The sequence below is a fragment of the Trichoderma aggressivum genome, assembly GCF_033847375.1.
Source record: "Trichoderma aggressivum f. europaeum strain CBS 100526 chromosome Unknown scaffold_017, whole genome shotgun sequence".
Lineage (NCBI taxonomy): Eukaryota > Fungi > Ascomycota > Sordariomycetes > Hypocreales > Hypocreaceae > Trichoderma > Trichoderma aggressivum.
Window position 1 is genome coordinate 463,352 of NW_026946383.1, and position 18,477 is coordinate 481,828.

General features: G+C 53.5%; 7 protein-coding genes across 7 annotated transcripts; 5 read left to right on the top strand and 2 right to left on the bottom strand.

Annotated features, from left to right (window-relative positions):
* Positions 1–3,087: 3,087 nt before the first annotated feature.
* On the top strand, positions 3,088–4,374 carry Triagg1_5143 (uncharacterized protein; the record flags this gene model as incomplete). Its single annotated transcript, XM_062899625.1, has 4 exons — positions 3,088–3,403; positions 3,465–3,888; positions 3,935–4,071; positions 4,136–4,374. 4 exons carry the CDS (start codon positions 3,088–3,090, stop codon positions 4,372–4,374), a joined length of 1,116 nt encoding a protein of 371 aa, XP_062755968.1.
* A 188-nt stretch (positions 4,375–4,562) lies between these two features.
* On the bottom strand, positions 4,563–5,921 carry Triagg1_5144 (uncharacterized protein; the record flags this gene model as incomplete). The annotated part of the gene is made up of 3 exons (XM_062899626.1): positions 4,563–5,472; positions 5,530–5,780; positions 5,844–5,921. The coding sequence occupies 3 exons, from the start codon at positions 5,919–5,921 to the stop codon at positions 4,563–4,565; spliced, it is 1,239 nt and encodes a 412-aa protein (XP_062755969.1).
* Positions 5,922–6,248: 327 nt separating this feature from the next.
* Positions 6,249–7,697, top strand: Triagg1_5145 (uncharacterized protein; the record flags this gene model as incomplete). The annotated part of the gene is made up of 1 exon (XM_062899627.1): positions 6,249–7,697. The coding sequence occupies one exon, from the start codon at positions 6,249–6,251 to the stop codon at positions 7,695–7,697; it is 1,449 nt and encodes a 482-aa protein (XP_062755970.1).
* A 444-nt stretch (positions 7,698–8,141) lies between these two features.
* Positions 8,142–8,756, top strand: Triagg1_5146 (uncharacterized protein; the record flags this gene model as incomplete). The annotated part of the gene is made up of 3 exons (XM_062899628.1): positions 8,142–8,288; positions 8,400–8,591; positions 8,661–8,756. The coding sequence occupies 3 exons, from the start codon at positions 8,142–8,144 to the stop codon at positions 8,754–8,756; spliced, it is 435 nt and encodes a 144-aa protein (XP_062755971.1).
* A 446-nt stretch (positions 8,757–9,202) lies between these two features.
* On the bottom strand, positions 9,203–10,018 carry Triagg1_5147 (uncharacterized protein; the record flags this gene model as incomplete). The annotated part of the gene is made up of 1 exon (XM_062899629.1): positions 9,203–10,018. The coding sequence occupies one exon, from the start codon at positions 10,016–10,018 to the stop codon at positions 9,203–9,205; it is 816 nt and encodes a 271-aa protein (XP_062755972.1).
* Positions 10,019–11,620: 1,602 nt separating this feature from the next.
* Positions 11,621–15,345, top strand: Triagg1_5148 (uncharacterized protein; the record flags this gene model as incomplete). Its single annotated transcript, XM_062899630.1, has 4 exons — positions 11,621–13,368; positions 13,441–13,496; positions 13,552–13,584; positions 13,643–15,345. 4 exons carry the CDS (start codon positions 11,621–11,623, stop codon positions 15,343–15,345), a joined length of 3,540 nt encoding a protein of 1,179 aa, XP_062755973.1.
* A 1,954-nt stretch (positions 15,346–17,299) lies between these two features.
* On the top strand, positions 17,300–18,395 carry Triagg1_5149 (uncharacterized protein; the record flags this gene model as incomplete). The annotated part of the gene is made up of 2 exons (XM_062899632.1): positions 17,300–18,201; positions 18,269–18,395. 2 exons carry the CDS (start codon positions 17,300–17,302, stop codon positions 18,393–18,395), a joined length of 1,029 nt encoding a protein of 342 aa, XP_062755974.1.
* Between the last annotated feature and the right edge of the window lie 82 nt (positions 18,396–18,477).

Consider the following 18,477-nt stretch of genomic DNA (forward strand, 5'->3'; position numbering starts at 1 on the left):
TGGGTTGCAGCGAGGCGACATGCGTTAGCAGAGAGGGAAAGACGCCAGGAACACGCCGGAAGAAGCCTGTGAGAATGTGTGCCAAGTTGGTGTGGGTGGAGAGAGCGTATGTAGGTATTGTATGTATGTAGCGTTGAGAATGCAGGTTTGCGATGCTTCTTCGGTTCAGTTGAATGCTGTGCTGCATGTGCTGTGTATCGAGCGATGCTTCAATCAGCGTCTGTCTGTCTGTCTTGCCACTGCTCGATTTCCGCGCCCTGTCCAGGTTTTTGGTGATGGCTGCGTACTGGAGGTTTTTTTTTCTGTTGTTGTTTGGGGTCAGGTTTGGGTTTGGCACGCGGCGGCGGCCAGTGGCTCGGGGCGTTTAATGACATGGCCGGGCATGTAATTTCAATTGTCGCCATCGTCATAGCCGCTTCGCTTCCCCTAATTCCAGTCCCAAATTCGCGTCCCATCTTGTCTCGCCCCGATCACGTGCCGGTGCGAATCTCATCCAATCTCATCCATTATCACATCCATCAAACAAGGTCCATGGATAAGGGGCTAAGCAATCAATCAATCAATTCCTTCACGTCACCATCATCGGGCCTCGTCAGGTCGGGCACCACAGCATTGACGCTGCGCCGGCACAGCTTCGCACGCGCATCTCGCCGGCTGTCTGGTGTTTTTCCAGCAAACTACTAGTAAGGGGTGTTTTTCTGCATCCGAAACAGCAGGTCTCGCGGCTGTGGAGCAGAGCGTCTCGTCTCCCTACAGGTACATGCATTTGCGCCTGCTTACAGTACTCGTACAGTCGGGATATCCATGATGCTACGGAGTACATGCAGCGAGGCATGCAGGCCACGATTGAGGCCAAACAAGACCCTGGAGGGGGTGGATGCCGTTGTCATGACATCAGCCAGAACCGCCAAATCGACCACTCAAACGCCACCGGACACCATCTTCGCATATTCCATCGTCTGCCGCTGAGGGGATATGCAGCGGTGGACCTCCGGGCAGGAATACATTCTTGAGGGCGTAGAATACGTGGCCGAACCACATCAGAGGCCTTGGATGCTGTTTACCAGCCATTCGTCAGCGCTGCCTCCAGCTATAACCGACGAGGTCCGATTTGAGCAGCATCACAAGCAACGGTGCTAGTAGGTGCATAAAACCAGGAACTGCCGACTCCGATTAACGGCTGCAAGCGAAAAGGTGGAATGACTGCCACAGTAGTGCTGCCACTGCTCTGCTAGCACAATCGGGAGAGGAGCCCATATCCGACGACACGACTCTACCTCGGTATTGAGGCCTTTTGTTGGTGCTCGTAACAGCAGCAGCTTTTGATGGAGTCTGGCGGCCCGAAATGTGAAGATGGCATTGATCAATCAATTACAAATTCCACATTCGGGCTCCATCTCATTTGAGAGGGCAAAATATTCTCTCATGTGTAAATTTCCGGCATGTTGCCGTCGTGACTAAAAATACCTGACAGGTACTCCCGTCGTCTGTGCTCTCGTTGGAAGTGCAAGTAAACGCACCAAGTGTAAAGGGGCGGCTTCATTAGCGGTCCCCGCTCTGCTTCTTTTTTAAGGTACATCTGGGGTAGCGCCAGTCCCTCGATCTCAAAGATGCCTGTCCGGTTCTGTGGAAGGACAGAAGCTCAGACGAAGAAAAAAAGCGCCCAGGTTTGTTACTCGTACATATGTAGGCCGGCTTCCACACAGCTTGCCAGACCTTGCAGACGCAAGAGATTTAAATCCAATCTCGAGGTAGGTTCATGTTCATGTAAGTCATTCTGCCTTGCTGGATGCATTTTGTTTGTACACATCAAGTAAAGTGCACTTTGTAGGGTAAGTTGATGCTCCGATCCAAGCAAGCAATGGAGGCCAACTTCTGGCTGCCCGGGGCTCCACAGGCCCGAAAGTCCGCTTATCGCGCTCGGAACTCGCAGGAAGATGAAAAGCAGAGCACGTGATGGTGTTTTTCATGAATTGATGCACAACGACAGGACGAATTGACCAAGGTGGCGACTTTAACACAAAAGCAAAAAAAAAAAAAAAAAAAAAGAAAAAGAAAACCACTCAACTGTGGAGAGGCTCTAGGCAGAAACATGCGCTGCAACTTCACGGGCATTCAACTGTTGGGCATTGTCTGCTGTCTCAAACAACACGACAGACAGACAACCAGTTAGTATAAGCCTCAACTCAGCCTGAACATCACACCAGAACAAATGCACTCCTCAGCCTTGTTTTTCACGTTTCCTTCTTATCTGCGTCTGCTCTTCATCCCGTCCCATCCCAACTTACCAATCCATCTCATCGCCACCGCACCGGCGCTATACAGCCAAGGCAAATAGCGTCTCATGCATGTGCTCACAACGCATCTCGTCCTTGGCTGCTTTCGTGGCACTAGCCGTCAAGTCCTGAACTAGCCCAAAGCCCGCCCAGTCCAGGGCACATCCGCAACTCAACCGCCGCCTACGAACATCCATCCATGGCTTCCCATCCTTCCATCTTCCATTATCCTGACAACCCTCACCAGCATCAACCACAGAATCATCACCTTCATTCAATCTCCACGACAACTGCACGCCTCTTTCTCTCATATCCAACACTCGTCACACCGTTTCTCCCCTCCCCTCCCTTCCCAACAAATTCAACCGAAATCCTTCTCTCCAGCCCCCTCCGAGCCGTGCCGCAAGCTAGCCAAGCTTTTTTCCCTGGCTACTGATTTCAGCCGCACGGGAATCCGCCTCATAATTGGCCGTGTAACTGCGGCGACAGGAATCAAGAGCGCAGAAGCAATGGCATTCCCCCTCTACTTTGTGCTTTCCGCCTCGCTTAGACTGCATGAGGATCCCAGCTCTGCGCCTGGCCTTGGCCCTCTAGACTCGTCCCCGTGATGTCGGTAGCTCAGCTTTTATTGACCTTGAAGCCGCTAGACGCTCGTCGTTGGAATAAATGGCGTGTCTCCCATGTACGAGTAGCTGTAGGAGTTTGGGGGCTTAAAACACACGTAGCTCGCCTCCTCGCCGTCTTTTCCCTCTCTCTCTCTCTCTTGTTCTGTGTGATACCCAATTCTGCATTGTTTTTGTCCTTGTTAGAGATGGCTCTCGCTCTCCTCATTCCGATACTGGCCGGCGGCGCGGCGGCCCAAATGACGCTGCCGCTCATCAACTACGATGAGGTTGTAAATGCTCTCAACTCCAATGACCCGGGATACCAGATCTGCACCGCCGCGGCTTCATTTCTCTCGGGCTGTGTTGCTGAAGTTGGAGGATCTGAGGCCCTGTCCACTGCGAATCCGCTGTCGCTCGCAGCATGTGCTTGCTGCATTGGGACGACGGATGTAGCTCCCGTCTACAGCACTTGCGCCGATTATCTCGGTTCCGAGGCACCTCAGCTTGGCTCTCAGATCTCTGGTATGTACATGTCCCTGGTGTGACTTTCATCGAGTTCTTGTAGCCTCTAACAAACTGCTAGCCTACGACTATCTCTATACCGTGTGCGGAAGCTCTCCAGAGATATGTCGTGGTGCGATTGGCACGAACCCGACCAATTCACAGCCTCCAACGTCGTCTCCTACTCCCTCCCAATCCTCAAGAATTCAGTCCCCTTCGCCGTCGAGATCAACTGCTTCGCCGGCCTCCTCGCCGAGCAGTATTCCGCAAGAAACAGAAACGTCAGGTGCTTTCACAGCAGAGGGATCGACAGCCGCACCGACCGGAGCTTCTGCAACTGGAGGCGCATCCGGCACGTCTCCTGGAACACGAACTGGCACTGCGACTAGCCTTGTGACAACGCTCGCGTCTGCGTGTGTTCAGATGGTGGACATTTTCCAGGAGTGCACCAGGGCGACGCCTGGCTTTACGGATATGCCGTTTGGAGAGCAGGCTTATTGTTACTGGTAGGATTTTACTCCGTCTTTATAGCTGAGATTGACGACTGACAAGGTATGTGCGTGTGTATAGCTGCCGAACTGCCTTGGATGGCCAAGTTACATGGACCGATGAAATCGAGACATATGCTTCAACCTGTCGAAACTGGGGAGCCACAGCCGGCCCCGGTGAGCCCGTTACTGCCTACGACGGTTCGTACTCCTCATGCCTATCAGGATACTGTTTCTTTGAAGATGTATGCTAACATAGCGGTAGTGGCCAAAACGTTTGCTACCTTTTGCCATCACTTTAGCGATGTTTGTTCTGTCTCGACCTCGGCGCTCTCGGATAATACCGCCACGAACGATGACGCAGGTCCCACGACCACTGCAGGTGGTCAGGCCACCGTTACTGTGACTCAAGGGCCTGCTTCTACCACCAATGCGGCTGCAACCGCTCGTGTAGGACTCGCTGCAGGTGTACTCGCAGTGGCTGGCTTTGCTCTGATGGTATAAGTGGTGGCGGGGTGTACAGCGAAGGAATTAATGGTTGAAATGCTGGAACGAATACAACGGGTAATGCCACTGAAATGGATATAATTGCTGCTATGCTGGATATACATGTCATATAATTGATATATATACACTAGGCGTGTTGAGACAACCGTTTGAGAGCGCCAATGACACGTTTAATGAATGTATTATTATACCGTCAAATCAACATTGACTCTCTTGAGTGCTTCCACAGCCCACTCAGGGTACTGCGTCTTATCCTCATAAAGCCCTGCGAAAAACTCTCTGATGAGCGCAGGAAACCTATCCTCAATAACCGCCTGTCGAATGTCGCGCATGAGCTGCAGCTGATACCAAACGTTGTGAATCGTCAACAGATGCGCCGCCACCGTCTCCTTGGAAGCGTTGTGGTGGATAAAGGCTCTCGTGATACCCATGCCGTCCTCCCCTCCCCTGCAACACATGCAGCCACAACCGGGCTCAATAGGTCCAAAGTCGTTGGCGTATCTTGAGTTTCGAATGTTCAGGACGCCATTCTTCGTGACGGCGTTTCCGAATCGCGCTGTCCTTGTTGGCCACACGCAGTCAAACATGTCTGCTCCGAGGGCGACGCTGACGATCAGATCTTCCGGGTAGCCAATACCCATCACATACCGAGGTTTGAGGTCGGGAAGTAGGGCTGTACATGTCTCTACGACACGGCAGTAATCTGCCTTGGCCTCTCCTCCGCTGAGCCCGCCGATGGCGATGCCAGGCGTATCCCTAGCCAGCATCTCTTTGCAGCACTCTCGTCGCATCTCGAGATCTAATCCACCCTGGATAATGCAAAACAGATTTTGTCTGTCGGGGTTCTTGTGAGCGGCTATGCATCTGTCCAACCATCTGACGCTGCGCTCCATGGCCTCTCGCATCCGGGCTTTGTCTGGCGAGGTGGTCACTAGCACGTCGTCGAGCTGCATCATGATATCACTGCCTATTGTGTTTTGCAGGGATATAGAGTGTTCTGGGGTGAGGAGCATAGGGGACCCGTCGTGGGGACTCAAGAAGCGAACGCCCTCCTCTGTGATTGTGGCCAGCTTTAGCAGACTGACCATTTGGAAGCTGCGGCGATCTGTCAGTCTACACTCATCTCCAATGGAATACTCAACTAGGACATACCCTCCGCTATCTGTAAGAAGGTTGTGATTCCATCCTTGCAACTTATGAGCACCACCAACAGCATCAAGAATCTCCTGGCCTGGCTTCAAGCCCAGGTGGTACGTGTTGTTTAGGCAAAGACGGCAACCAGTATCCTCCAGTTGCTCTGGGGTAATGCCCTTAAGAGAAGCCTGGGTGGCCACAGGCATGAAAATCGGTAGCTGGACGGGTCCATGAGGAAGTGTGAGAATAGAGGCGCGAGCTCGAGTTGTCTGGCTTATGCTTATCAGTTAGTATCAAGACTGAGGTCACTTTGAGATTTGGGTAACACTGACTGAACATTTTGCAACCAGTTCAAACGTGAGAGCCGGAGATGTGTACACGTTGGACGCCATTCTTTTGGCCGTCTGCATTATTTGCCCAAGGATGTTCTCTGAATCTCTCGTACGGGCCTCAACCGCGAACCCTTCCTTGCCTCTTCTCACAGTGAATTTTCAGCTCTTTCGCCGTTGATTGAATTTCTTACACGATAAGGTGCATACCCTGGAACTGCAAGATTTTGGCGGGGCTTTGCACGCGCCACACCCCGCCACAACGAGGGGAGTTCTAGCCGGCTTAACTTCGGAAGACAGGAGCTCGTCTCAACTCTGCCAAAGAATTTGCATCCGTTCAAGCCATCGTATGAGTGGCCTATATCGACCTCAGGCCTTTGAGCTTCTCAACGAGCCCCGACAGTCACGATGGGGGGCCGAGCCGTATCGCCCGGGGGGGCTCTATTGAGGACATCCCGCATGTTCTCAATTCCCAAGCCCCTTCCCGAACCGCCGTCAACGAACCTCCATATTGGGGATCACAAGTCTGCGACAATGACGAGACCGTATCCGCAGCATCAGTCCATCACCTCGCCCCTGGCCTCACGAGAGAAGGGCGACTGGGGACTCAAGCGGCCGTTTCCTCTGAAATCCACCATGGCCACATCTACGCCCTTTATCCGAATCAAACAGGTCGACACCGTTGAAAACGTCACCAACTTTGCTTCTGCCGCCGACCACTCTCTGTCGTTGGAGAAGTTCCAAGAGCTGCGAGTGGCCATGTCCGTGCCCTTTAATACCGACAAGAAGTCCGACTCTTCCCCAAGGACAGAACTATGGCACAAATCGGTGTTTGAGGAGGACATGGACTTTACAGACTTCCAGCGCGGACGGGGAGATGATCGACGATGGAAGTTCCAGGGCCCTTGGCTGGCTAGAATGACTGAGGGAGAGTTCATCGAGTACCTGAACAAAAAAGTCCGGCCTAAGCGGGCGCACTTCCGAACACTCCTGAAGGAGAAGCTGGCGGACGACATCACTACGAGCCAGAACAAGGCTGCGTTGGAGACCGGCAAAGCCGCTCCCGCCAAGGTTGAGGCGCGAGACATCTCAGAGGAGCAGTTTACAGACTACCTGCGCTCATTGCGCAACGACAGAGTGACGCTGTATGCGCTCGTCTCCAAGTTCCTCGACTTGGCTCCCCTGGGACAGCCAGTTGGAATCATTCAAACCTTCTGGTCCGATCGGGACAGCCTTGCCCCCGATAGCCCGTATGGCAAATCTGGCCCACCCCCAAGCCACCCCTCCGCTGGTATCAGCTACCTGCGAACCGGTTCATTCATGGAGAACCACCCCGTCTACGGCCCCCAGGGCAAGCGAACGCCGGCATTGGCCCGAGTGGTCTATCCCAAGGTTGGCCCCATGTCTCCCAAGCTTGGTGTCGGAGGTTTCGTCGCCGATGCTCCCTCTGGTGACAACGAGTTCAACCCGAGGACATATGGTCGCGCAAGATTCTCACCCATCAAGTCCATGCTCAACGGCATTATGCATCTTGACACTACCACATTTGGTGGTGCCAAAGCCTACGTTGAGGCAACGACGGCCAATGTTGATCCTAGCGGCAAGGTCGTCTTGCAGCTCCGAGAGACGGGCCCAGAGGCTCAGGTGGTTGCGAGGGAGAGCAAAGGCCTCACTGAGATCTATCATGACGGCCCAACCAAGAGCTATATCCCCAGCACCACCGGCGCCCCTAGCAGCAGTACCAGCGCTCCTGGCGGATATGAGGGCCAGCGATCTACGCGTGTATCTAACGAAGCCCGCTTAAACCGTGTTGCTGATGAGATTTTGGAGGAGTCATTGCGCTCTGACAAGTCATGAGAAGAGAGGGCTGGGTGGGGGTGAACGGTTTTGGCAATTACAAGCCCGACAGACAAAAGACGGGCTGCGTTGAAAATTGCCGAGCACTGAATTTTATGAAACATTGTCAAATTCTACCTATGTATCATTCATGTAAAGTAGTACCAATAAGAGATGAGCTGTATATGTTTTGATGAGCTTTGAACGCTTCCAGACTTGAATCTCCAAAAGACCCAAATGAGTATAGCCCAATTGGCAAATAACGCTAGCCTTGAACGGTTAGTATCTTTGGTTTCAGATCACTAGAAGTTGTATCACATGATTCCACACGTGCTGATTTTTGAGCCCTAATCAATTCGGCTCCCACACCCCCACCAGTGCTAAGCCAAACCACCAAGTTTTCTGTAGATGGGAATTTCGCAACGCTTCACTCACTAATCCACATACCACCTCAATACCGCCAAAATGGGTCGCGTTCGTACCAAGACTGTCAAGAAGTCCGCCAAGGTCATCATTGAGCGGTACTACCCCCGCCTGACCCTCGACTTCGAGACCAACAAGCGCATCTGCGATGAGATCGCCATCATTGCTTCCAAGCGCCTGCGCAACAAGGTCAGCACCATCCATGCACTGAGCCGGAAGAAACCACCGACTTGGAAACCGCGAGAGAAGAAGCGAAAAAAAAAAAAACATTGTGGCTAACAGCGGAATTGGGAATTATAGATTGCCGGTTACACCACCCACTTGATGAAGCGTATTCAGCGTGGACCCGTCCGTGGTATCTCCTTCAAGCTTCAGGAGGAGGAGCGTGAGCGCAAGGACCAGTTCGTCCCCGAGGTTTCCGCTCTCGACTTCTCCGAGGCTGGCCAGCTGGATGTCGACAACGAGACCAAGGACCTGCTCAAGCACCTTGGCGTACGTTCTTTTTTCTCTACCCGCGAAATCTACAAATATATTTTGAAGCTGACCGCATACAATATATAGTTCGAGTCCATCCCCGTCAACGTCATCCCCGTCTCCCAGGCTCAGGCTCCCGAGCGTGGCCAGCGACGATTCGGCGACCGCCCTCGCCGCGACTAAAGAGGTTTTTTTTGTGGGAAAATATTGGGTCTCTGGTTTTGCAACATTTTGCAGGTTGGCGTCTCAGGATGGTAGTGAGTGCATAGATCTCGAAAAAAAGAAAGATCTTCTACCCCACAAGGTGTCGCCGATTCTCTGATTAATTTCGAGATGACGCTTGATTGCCAAAAACCGTCCCTCTCCTTTCACACCTGTCTGTGAATGTGACTGAACATGCAAGGTTGCGTTGAGCTGGATATGCTATTCCGCTGGTGCTCAATCTCACTTAACCGGTGACTTTGAAATAGGCGAGGATATGCGACCAAATCAATTTAACCAATGGGTATCATTATATGCCCGAACCCACGTATTTTTTGTTTTCCAATACATGCATGACCATGACCATGACCAAATGCCAGCCCAACGCCATATTCTATGCTTTTGATGTTACTTTTCACACAAAGCCCTTAGACTTCAGATTCCCTTGTCTGCTTCTCGGGCAGTTTTGCTTTAAAGCCGTCAATGAGTAAATGATCCTCTGAGTTATCAGCTCCGGCCGGAGGAACCATCTCAGCAGGCGTCTTGACGTCCTTTTCCTTCAACGTAACCTTGACCTTGTCCAAGGAAGAGCCGATCCTGTTGTCGCCTCTTTCCATTGCTAGGGCAGCCGAGTCTCGAGCCGCCTGCCGTTGGTCTTCCAGCTTGAGTTCGCCGAGCTTGCGGGCTGTTCGATCTGCCTCCGTTTCTGCTGACTTGTCTTCATCCAAGAGATCAATCTGGATGTCGGGAATTCCAGCTCGCTCCCAAGCAGCCGTCTCATTGAGCTGAACCTTGACAAAGAGGGCTCTGCGCGCACACTGCTGGGAGCACCACTTCTCCAGCTCCTTGCGCTTGACGATTTCGCCGCTATTTGTGAGCTTCCATTCCCCACCCGAGCCGGTTTGACGTCTTGGTTTGGGGCACAGCGTGTAGCCGCACAGTTCATTCACGTTGCGCTCCTCGATGAGGTCATCGTAGTCGGAGGGTTGGAAGAGCCGGACGTTGGCCTTGAAGTCTGAGACATCGGACGGTGCAGGATCTGAAGCGTTGTATGGGGTTTCCCTGACGAGAGGGTACTCTGATAAAAGGATTAAGCTGTCGAGGATCTGGCTTTCAAGCTGCTTTCTGTGTTCCAGGAGCGTGGCATGGTGGATGGCGATTTCGCGCGCGCTCTGCTTGGGCTCGTTGGGAAGCGCAACAGAGTCCTTCAGGATGCCCTTGGGCTGGTTCGACTTGCTGGCCATGAGATATTTGGAATCTTCCAAATCCCCCCCACCTATGATGCCTTGTGCGCCCTGGCCTGTCGAGATACTTGTCTACGGTCGGGCTGTTGAAGATGTTTGTTGTTCGTTGGTGCGTCTAGAAGCTTTGCGGATGTGCAAAAAAAGCAAAGCAAAGCAAAGCACCGCTGGCGATTACTAACCAGTAGTGAAGCAAGTTGGGCTGCTACCCCACTAAAAGCCGCTGTGCCTTGCTTCTATGGAGCGTTGCCCCGAGAGCTGGAGATCAAATGCGCATGTACTTGTACCTACATATTACAGGAGAGCTGGAGGGGTTTGTGCTTGTGGCGCCGGGGCGGGCGAAACATGCAACCGGTGGCGCAACTTTGGAAGAAGTGACAGGGCCTTGGTGTTGCTTGTTGTTGTACGAGTACTCGTATATAAGGCAGTAATTGAAGATGCGCAAGGGTGCCCGGGTTTGAAGCAGCAGCACCTTGGCAGGACGGGGATTTGAGGGCCTCAGGCATTGATTGAGCATGTGCCACTGGCCGCGTGGGTTGGGTTGCGCCCCGATTGTTGCGGCACGAGGGCTGTGTCGACGGTGCTGGAGCCGGAGGTCCGAAGAAGTTGGTTTGGTTTGGAATTGTGTCGGTTGTTTTGTCAGACTCGATGCTGCTAGCGGTCGTGGCTACTGTGATACTAGGTACTCGTAGGCAGCCAGGGTTGGGGTTTGGGGGGATTTCAGAATTGGAAACGAAACCTGATGCTTCAAGTCCCTTGCATTGATGGCGCAGGTAATTATAGAAATCTGATCTCGCATGCCTGGCCTAGCATGTTTCGTGTTTTGCAAGGAAGGCCAGGCACCGCGGCCGGGTATAGTACATATACGGGGTTCGAGTCCTGGGCTGGGCTGCGGTAGCATCAGATTTGATTGATCGAACCAAATTGATCCATCGAATGGAATTAAAACTGCCTGGAACCCTCAACCTGCAGCCGCTGTAACGGTGACGAATGCGGCACATCCTCGGTACATGTACCTGAGGCGACAACCTACAGTACAACCCCCGATTGACCCTTTTCACTCACGCTCGCCCATTGTCTGGCCCCTCCGCCACTCGTCCTCCTCCAGTCCAGGTACTGCTACTTGCGACTACCCGGACTCTACTATACCTTAGTGCTTCTCGTCATTGCCTAGGCCTTCGTCGCAGCCTGTCATGGTGCGCTGACGTCGACACTTCCAGCAGATCCACCGCGTTTCACAGCCTCTGAGCCTTTTCATCCTCTACTCTACTTGTACTTCAAACCCTCGTGCAGACCAGACCGGACCTCCCATCGCCCATCTTTTCTTCTGCCTCCATCCGTCTGCGTCTGCGTCTGGGCTGAAACCGTCGCTTGCTTGGCCAGACCAGCAATTCCCTACATAACCTGTACTGTACTGTAGGTATGTACGCGAACCCCCTCACCTCGCCCAAGCTTCTCCCCACGTTTTAGCCACTCACCGGCTGACCAAAGGGACGGCTTCTCTCTAGTGCCCCACAGGCGACGACAACCTCCTCCTGCAAAGACGCCTGGGTTGGTCGTTGCTGAGCCCCCGAGTCCAGCATTGCCGCCAGACACCGCACCGCAATGGCTGCCCTGTTCCGCGTCAAGGCGCTCTACGAATACTCGTCGCCGCACGAGGACGACCTCAACTTCCCCGCCGGCCAGATCATTGCTGTCACGGACGAGGACGATGACGACTGGTACGGCGGCGAGTACGTCGACGAGGCCGGCGCCAAGAAGGCGGGCATCTTCCCTCGCAACTTTGTCGAGAAGTTTGAGCCCGTCGCGCCCCCGCGACCCGTGAGGAAGCACAAGCAAGAAGCCGAACCGCCCGCTGCTGCCCCTGCGCCCCCTCCGGAGCCTTCTTACGAGGACACAGCTGCGCGATCGACACCCCCGCCGGGACCCGTGGCCTCAGAGCCCTCGCCAAAGAGACTCGCCGAGCCCGTCAAGCAGAGCAGGCCGGCAGAACCTCCCGCCGCAGCTCCTGCTCCTCCCGTTCCAGCTCCAGCTCCCGCTCCCGTGCCTGTTGCTGTCCCGGCTCCGGCTCCCCCGCCCGCGGCGGCTCCTGCGCCAGTTCCGGTGCCTCTGCCATCTTCGCCCAAGCGTGCCGACTCCCCCGCCTCAGCTGGTCCGGCCGCCAGTGCTCCGAAGCCAAAGGCCGCGCCTCCGCCGGTATCCGAAAAGCCTAGCTCTTTCAAAGACCGCATTGCAGCGTTTAACAAGTCGGCCGCACCTCCGATTGCGCCCTTTAAACCCAGCGGCCTCAGCGGCGCTGGCGCATCGGGCTTTATTAAGAAGCCGTTTGTGGCACCGCCCCCTAGTCGAAATGCCTTCGTTCCTCCTCCTCGCGAGGCCCCCGCGGCCAAGCTTTACCGAAGAGATGAAGATCCCGAGATCAAGGAGCGCGTGGCCGAGACTCAGGGACAAGCCGAGAGAGCTGGACTGGCTACTTCTGAAATTCAGAAAGAGGGCGACGAAGAAGACCAGCCCAAGCCTACCAGCTTAAAGGAGCGCATTGCTCTCCTCCAGAAGCAGCAGATGGAGCAGGCACAGCGCCATGCTGACGCACTGTCCAAGAAGGAGAAGCCCAAGAAGCCCCCGCCACCTAAGAAGCGCGTTGATTCTCAGGCTTCCGCCGCTGAACCTGCTGCTGAGGGAGCCGAAGTTCCCGAACGAAAAGACACCGACGAACCTGTCCCAAGAGCCTCGATGGATTCTGCTCCCCCTGAGTCGGCTCCTCTACCCCCGCGGCCCCAGCCTGAACTTACGGAATCGCCCGCGGAAGCTGCCAACGGAGATGAAGCTGCCGAAGCGGAGGCTGACGACCACACATCAAAACGACTGTCCAAAGTGCCAACCTCCTCATCCGCTGCTCCTGCTGCTGATGTAGAACAGCCGGAGACTCAGGAGACCGTCGAGGAAGAAGGAGAGGCAGAGGAAGAGGAAGAGGAGGAAGACGTTGATCCTGAAGTCAAGCGCAGAGAGGAACTCCGAGCACGAATGGCCAAGATGAGCGGTGGCATGGGCTTCCATGGCATGTTTGGCGCCCCGGTTCCTCCGATGGGAGGTGGTCTGCCCATGAAGAAGGCACCTAAGCCACCGGCAAAATCTGCCACCACGCGGGAAGAGGATGTGACTCCGCCGCCGCATGCTCCCCCTGTTCCCACTATGATGGCACTCCCGGGCATGGGCCTTCCAGGCCTTCCAGTTAAGCCAGCCGAAGAGCCAGCTCAAGCTGATGAACCAGAGGCTGAACCAAAACAGAAATCTGAAGAAGAGGAAGATGCCACTCCTCTTGCTACCGCCCCCGTGCGAGCCGAAGAAGGCGAGTCTACTGGCATTTAGCGTCTTCAACCCTTTCCTTCTGTCTCTACTAACACTCCCATAGCCCCAGAGCACAGGGCACCACCACCTGTTCCTCAGGAAGACCTGTCTGCTCCTCCTGTTCCATTGGCGGGTACGTATAGATATGGTTACCATTGAATAGTTAGATGGGAACTAACACCTCGAAGCTCGACCGCCACCTCCCCCAGCTCCTGTTGGAGGTAATGCGAACCTTTGCAACCAACTGTCTGTTCACGCGCTGACTGGTTCAATGAATAGCTCGATCCCCTCCACCGCCGCCCTCAGCCCCCCCCGCTGTCAAGTCAGCTACAGAGGGATCTGAATCTGACGATGAACTGTCTAATGGGGCTCGTGAGAACGCCGAGGCCGCTGCCTCAGTACTGAGATCACCCCCTCCGCCTCCTGCCCCTCACCCCTCAGAACCTCCTCAGTCGCCCCCGCGCCCTGGAGCATTCTCGCCAACTTCGCCGACTAGCAAACGTGCTAGCAGACCTCCACCGCCCGTTCCAGGGGCTGCTTCCATACTCTCTGTGGTAACATCTCGCCCACCGCCGCCTCCACCACCCGCCGCCCCAAGCCGGCGATCAACTGTGGACTTTGGTGTCGCCTCGCCGACCAGACCTGCGCAGGCAGGGGAGGAAATCGGAGAGGCCACAGAGTACGAGGGCGACTACGATACGGACATTGCATCGTCTGTGCCTCACAAGGATGCTTTGGCGGCGCATGATCAAGAGTCTAGCATGGAGGAGACCAGTCTCCAATCACCATTCAACGATGCTCCTCCAGAGTTGCCTCCCCCTCCTCCTTTTGCTTCGACGCCGAGAGCGGCCCCTCCTCCCGTGCCACAATCTCCGCCGTTGAACAGAAGGTCTACGGATCTATCTCGGTCTGTTCCGATCTTGCCGCCTCCAGCTCCTCCCCCTAAGCTGCTTTCTCCCACGGGAGATGAGAACCACGATGCTCTGTTCATCTCAAATGCTAGACCAGATGACGCCCAAGACTCTCCAATTCTACAGGATGAGCCGACTCCCCTTTCATTTGAAGACTCTAGAGCCGTGTCGCCACCTGATCGAAGAGCCCCGCCTGCAATAGGCTCGCGTGGACGGTCATCCATGGATATGCCCAGGCCTAGTCTTAGTGCTCCCAGGAGATCGATTGATCACCACCGCCCGTCGATGGACTCTGGCTTCATCGCGGGAGACATTGATCTGGCTGTGCAGAGCGGCTGGTGGAAGCAGTCGAACCAAGTCCCTCCCGCTCTCCAAGGCCGGAAGGATATCCACTTTGAGTGCGATGAGTCCACTTCGACAAACCAAGGCGAAAAGGTTATAATCAGCAGAGAAACCTTTATCCTGTTCCAGGATTACTCGCAGACCATTCTTACGGCTCGCTACGACCCTAATGACCCGACAACTGTGGAGCTGGAGCAACGACACGAGGCGCCCCCCAAGGCGATGCGACAGGACCAGATGGAGGAAGCTTATGACACCTTTGGGCGGCGTATTTCCGCATCCGCCATTGCTAAGAAGGATCAGGTTGTCGGCGATGGCACCGCGCAGAGCTTTGTTTTGGAAATGATTCGACCTCTAGAGGATGCCCTGTTGCCTATTAGCACTAGATCGTACGGTGCCCTCGTCTATGCCAACATGGCTAATGCTTCCACTCAGCAGCACGATGTCATTCGTCCTGGCGACATCATCACCATTCGCAACGCCAAGTTCCAGGGCAAGCATGGACCCATGCATGCCAAATATTCCAGCGAAGTTGGCAAGCCGGACCATGTCGGTATCGTGGCCGAGTGGGATGGCACCAAGAAGAAGGTCCGGGCCTGGGAGCAAGGCAGGGATGGCAAGAAGGTGAAGCAGGAGAGCTACAAGCTGGACGACCTGAGGAGTGGAGAGGTCAAGATCTGGCGTGTGGTTTCTCGTAGCTGGGTTGGCTGGCAGAAGAAGCTGTCTTAGTGGTACTAGAGCAAATTTCTTTTTTTCTTTAGCATGCTGGCCGAGAGGGTTTTTTTTTTTGAAACCGAGTGAACAATTAAAGAAGAAAAAAAAAAGATTATTGGGAGGAGAAAGGAGGGGAATGGCATCCGTGATGCAAAAATTAATCTCATATCACGCCCGGTCCTGACATCCAATATTTTTTTTGCATGCCCGGATTGTGTGTGTTGTATGAAGAGCGCAATGCTTGTTTGGCGGCTTATTACAATTTTTTTCTATGTCGTATGCCATACAGGTGTTGTTGCCTGCTTTTTTGTACGTTTATGCATCTGTCATATAATCTTCCACTTAGATGTTTGATTTGCATTATTCTTTGCCTGAGGAGTGATCTTTTTGCCTGTGATGTGTGGAATGGATATAATGTCTGTGCAGGACGCTGAAACACTCACCTTTTGGATGATGATTGATGCATTTCGAGTCTTTGGTGAGGGTTGATGCCGTGGAGCCTCAGTTTTCCTACTTTGGTGAGACAAATGGCTCTGGTACTTGGTATTTATGTAGTGCAATGACTCGCACTGGGGCTAGAAGATGTGAAAAAAAAAAAAAAACATTTTGAATCCTATGGCAATTTGTCCTGTCTGGGTACTCAGAGACCAAATTTTGGTGAAAGTTTATGAGGCATTGCTACATGTGGTCTTCACGTTGAAGTCGCCAAAAATGTGCCCGCCTTCACAGCAATTTTATCACCCTCGGGACCTGGAAAGGCCGAACCCACTCTTCGATAATACAAAGTTGAGACTGGCTACTGTCCATAGCAATTTTAACTCCCCTCAGGGCCTTGAGAGGCAGCATCAACGTTATGAGAAGAGTTTCGGGGGTTTATTGTATGATCTGCTGCTCTGCCGTGATGGATACGAGATACCTTGGTGCACCTATGTAATACAGGTAGCATCGTATTGCAAGGGGATGAGGGAGGTACAAAAGGAGTTTTCCTCTGACCATCTCTGCTACTATGTACTTTACATATCACCTAGTAGGTACAAAGCAGATTGATATTTGAAAGAGCCGATTTGTTGAATGTACCTACATGTCCGTCAACGAATTTTCTCTGGGCGTGTGGTTGAATCGCTTGCCCTTCTTCATCGTTCTGACGCCGGATCTCTTTTTTACTGTCCGGGAGCTTAGGGGAAATCAATGTCTCGGCTTTTAGGAACTGAAAAAGCCGAGTCTGATGAGCGCAAAGAGGTCGGGATGGAAATTTACGGTGTGGCGTCTTGTATGTCTTGGATTCCGTGTCTCATGCTGATTTGGCTGATCAATGGGAGTGATTCAGTTATGCGGTGTGACTTATGATTACGCATTCTGCGGCTATGGATTTGCGCCCTTGGGAGCCATGGCCAATGCCCTGAGGTGATCCTATGATTGTTTCATCTGCAATATTATCTGGGTTGTGAAGCACATCAATTAGGCGGCACTCAGCTACGTAGTATATACGAGCAGTACGACGGTAGATGGATTACTAGAATGGAAACGTCCACTTACTCGTCTCTGCCGAATCGGGGGCTAGTAAAGGTCGCACGGCAGATCAGATTGGCTCGGCTCGGCTTACGAGAAATGCAGGGCAGACGTGGTTGCATATCCTCCCTTGCTAGCGGGCCACTGACTTACAAGGCAGCTTTACTCAGTCGTCATATCGAGGAGACACGATTGACTAAGCTGGCAGATGCCTGACGAGGCGAGGGCGGCTGGATCATGCAGGACGTTGATATCGGAGCAATTGTCGAGGACGGCCCTGTGACCCCGGGGAGAGGAACATCCTCGTGTCTCGAGTCCTTTTGCCCTCCATCTTCTTCTCTTCCCCAATCCATCTTCTCCGTCTACATCACGTCTGGTACAGTGTCCTAGTTTTGCTGTGTTCATCCTCTTCCATCTCTGCTTCTATCCTTCTAGCGCATCGTCATTTACATCCTCCAAAATGCCTGATCCCGATTTCCCTACCAAATGCATGGCAGACTTCTTCTCCAACCAAAGAAAGGACCTGCCCGTTGCCCTCGAGACCGAAGACGTCAAGGGCAAGACTTACATCGTGACCGGCGCTACTGGCGGCCTCGGCTATGAGGTCGCCAAACGCCTCGTCCAACTTGAAGCGGCCAAAGTGGTCATTGGCGTGCGCAACGAAGAGAAGGGCGAATTTACAAAGACGACCATTGAGAAAGAAGCCGGCCGCAAGGATGTCATTGAAGTATGGGCGCTGGATCTGGCCTCATACGACTCCGTCAAGGCTTTTGGCAAGAGACTGGAGACGATCGACCGTATCGATGCTCTCGTTTTGAACGCTGCCGTCTCTCACGCTGAGTGGCAGGTCGAGGAGGGCAGCGAAGCTCATATGACTGTCAACTTCATTTCCAACCTTCTCTTGACCTTTGAAGCCCTCCCAATTCTTCAGGCCAGCGCGAGCAAGCACGACATCAAGCCTCGCATTGTCGTCGTCGGCTCTATGGGCGGGTTCTTCGCCTTCGAGAGTGTCAGAAAGCTCCCCAAGACGGGTATTCTCGACGACCTCAGCGACAAGGCCAAGTGGAAACCCCTGTTTGACAATCGATACCCAGTGACCAAGATGTTTGTGCATTTTGCCGTGCGCGAGTTGGCTTCTCAAAAGCCTGTTTCCGAAACCGGTGTCATTGTGAATGTCGTTGATCCCGGGCTGTGCAAGACTGAGCTTAACCATGAGCTGGGTCTCTTTACGCGTTTCAAGGCGTGGTGCGCAAAGCTGATAATGGGACGGAGTGCTGAGATGGGCAGTCGGACGCTGATTCACGGTATCGCGGCCGGTGAGGAAAGTCATGGAAAGTATCTCACTTCTTGTGAGATTCGAGAGTATGTCTTTATGAGAGCTTGTCATATGTGATGAGTAAACATGGCTAATGATGATGCTTTTGCTTAGGGATCATATTCCGGAGTGGGCAACCAATGAAGCGGGCCAGGTGCTTCAGAAGCAGATCTGGACGGAGCTCCTTGAGAAGTTGGAAAAGATTCAGCCTGGTGTCGTGACTGCTGTCATTCACGATTAAGAGGTACAACCCCTATATCTTTTTATACTCAATACTGGCATTACATGATGGCTCCTATCGAAAAGAGTGCTATTTTCTGACA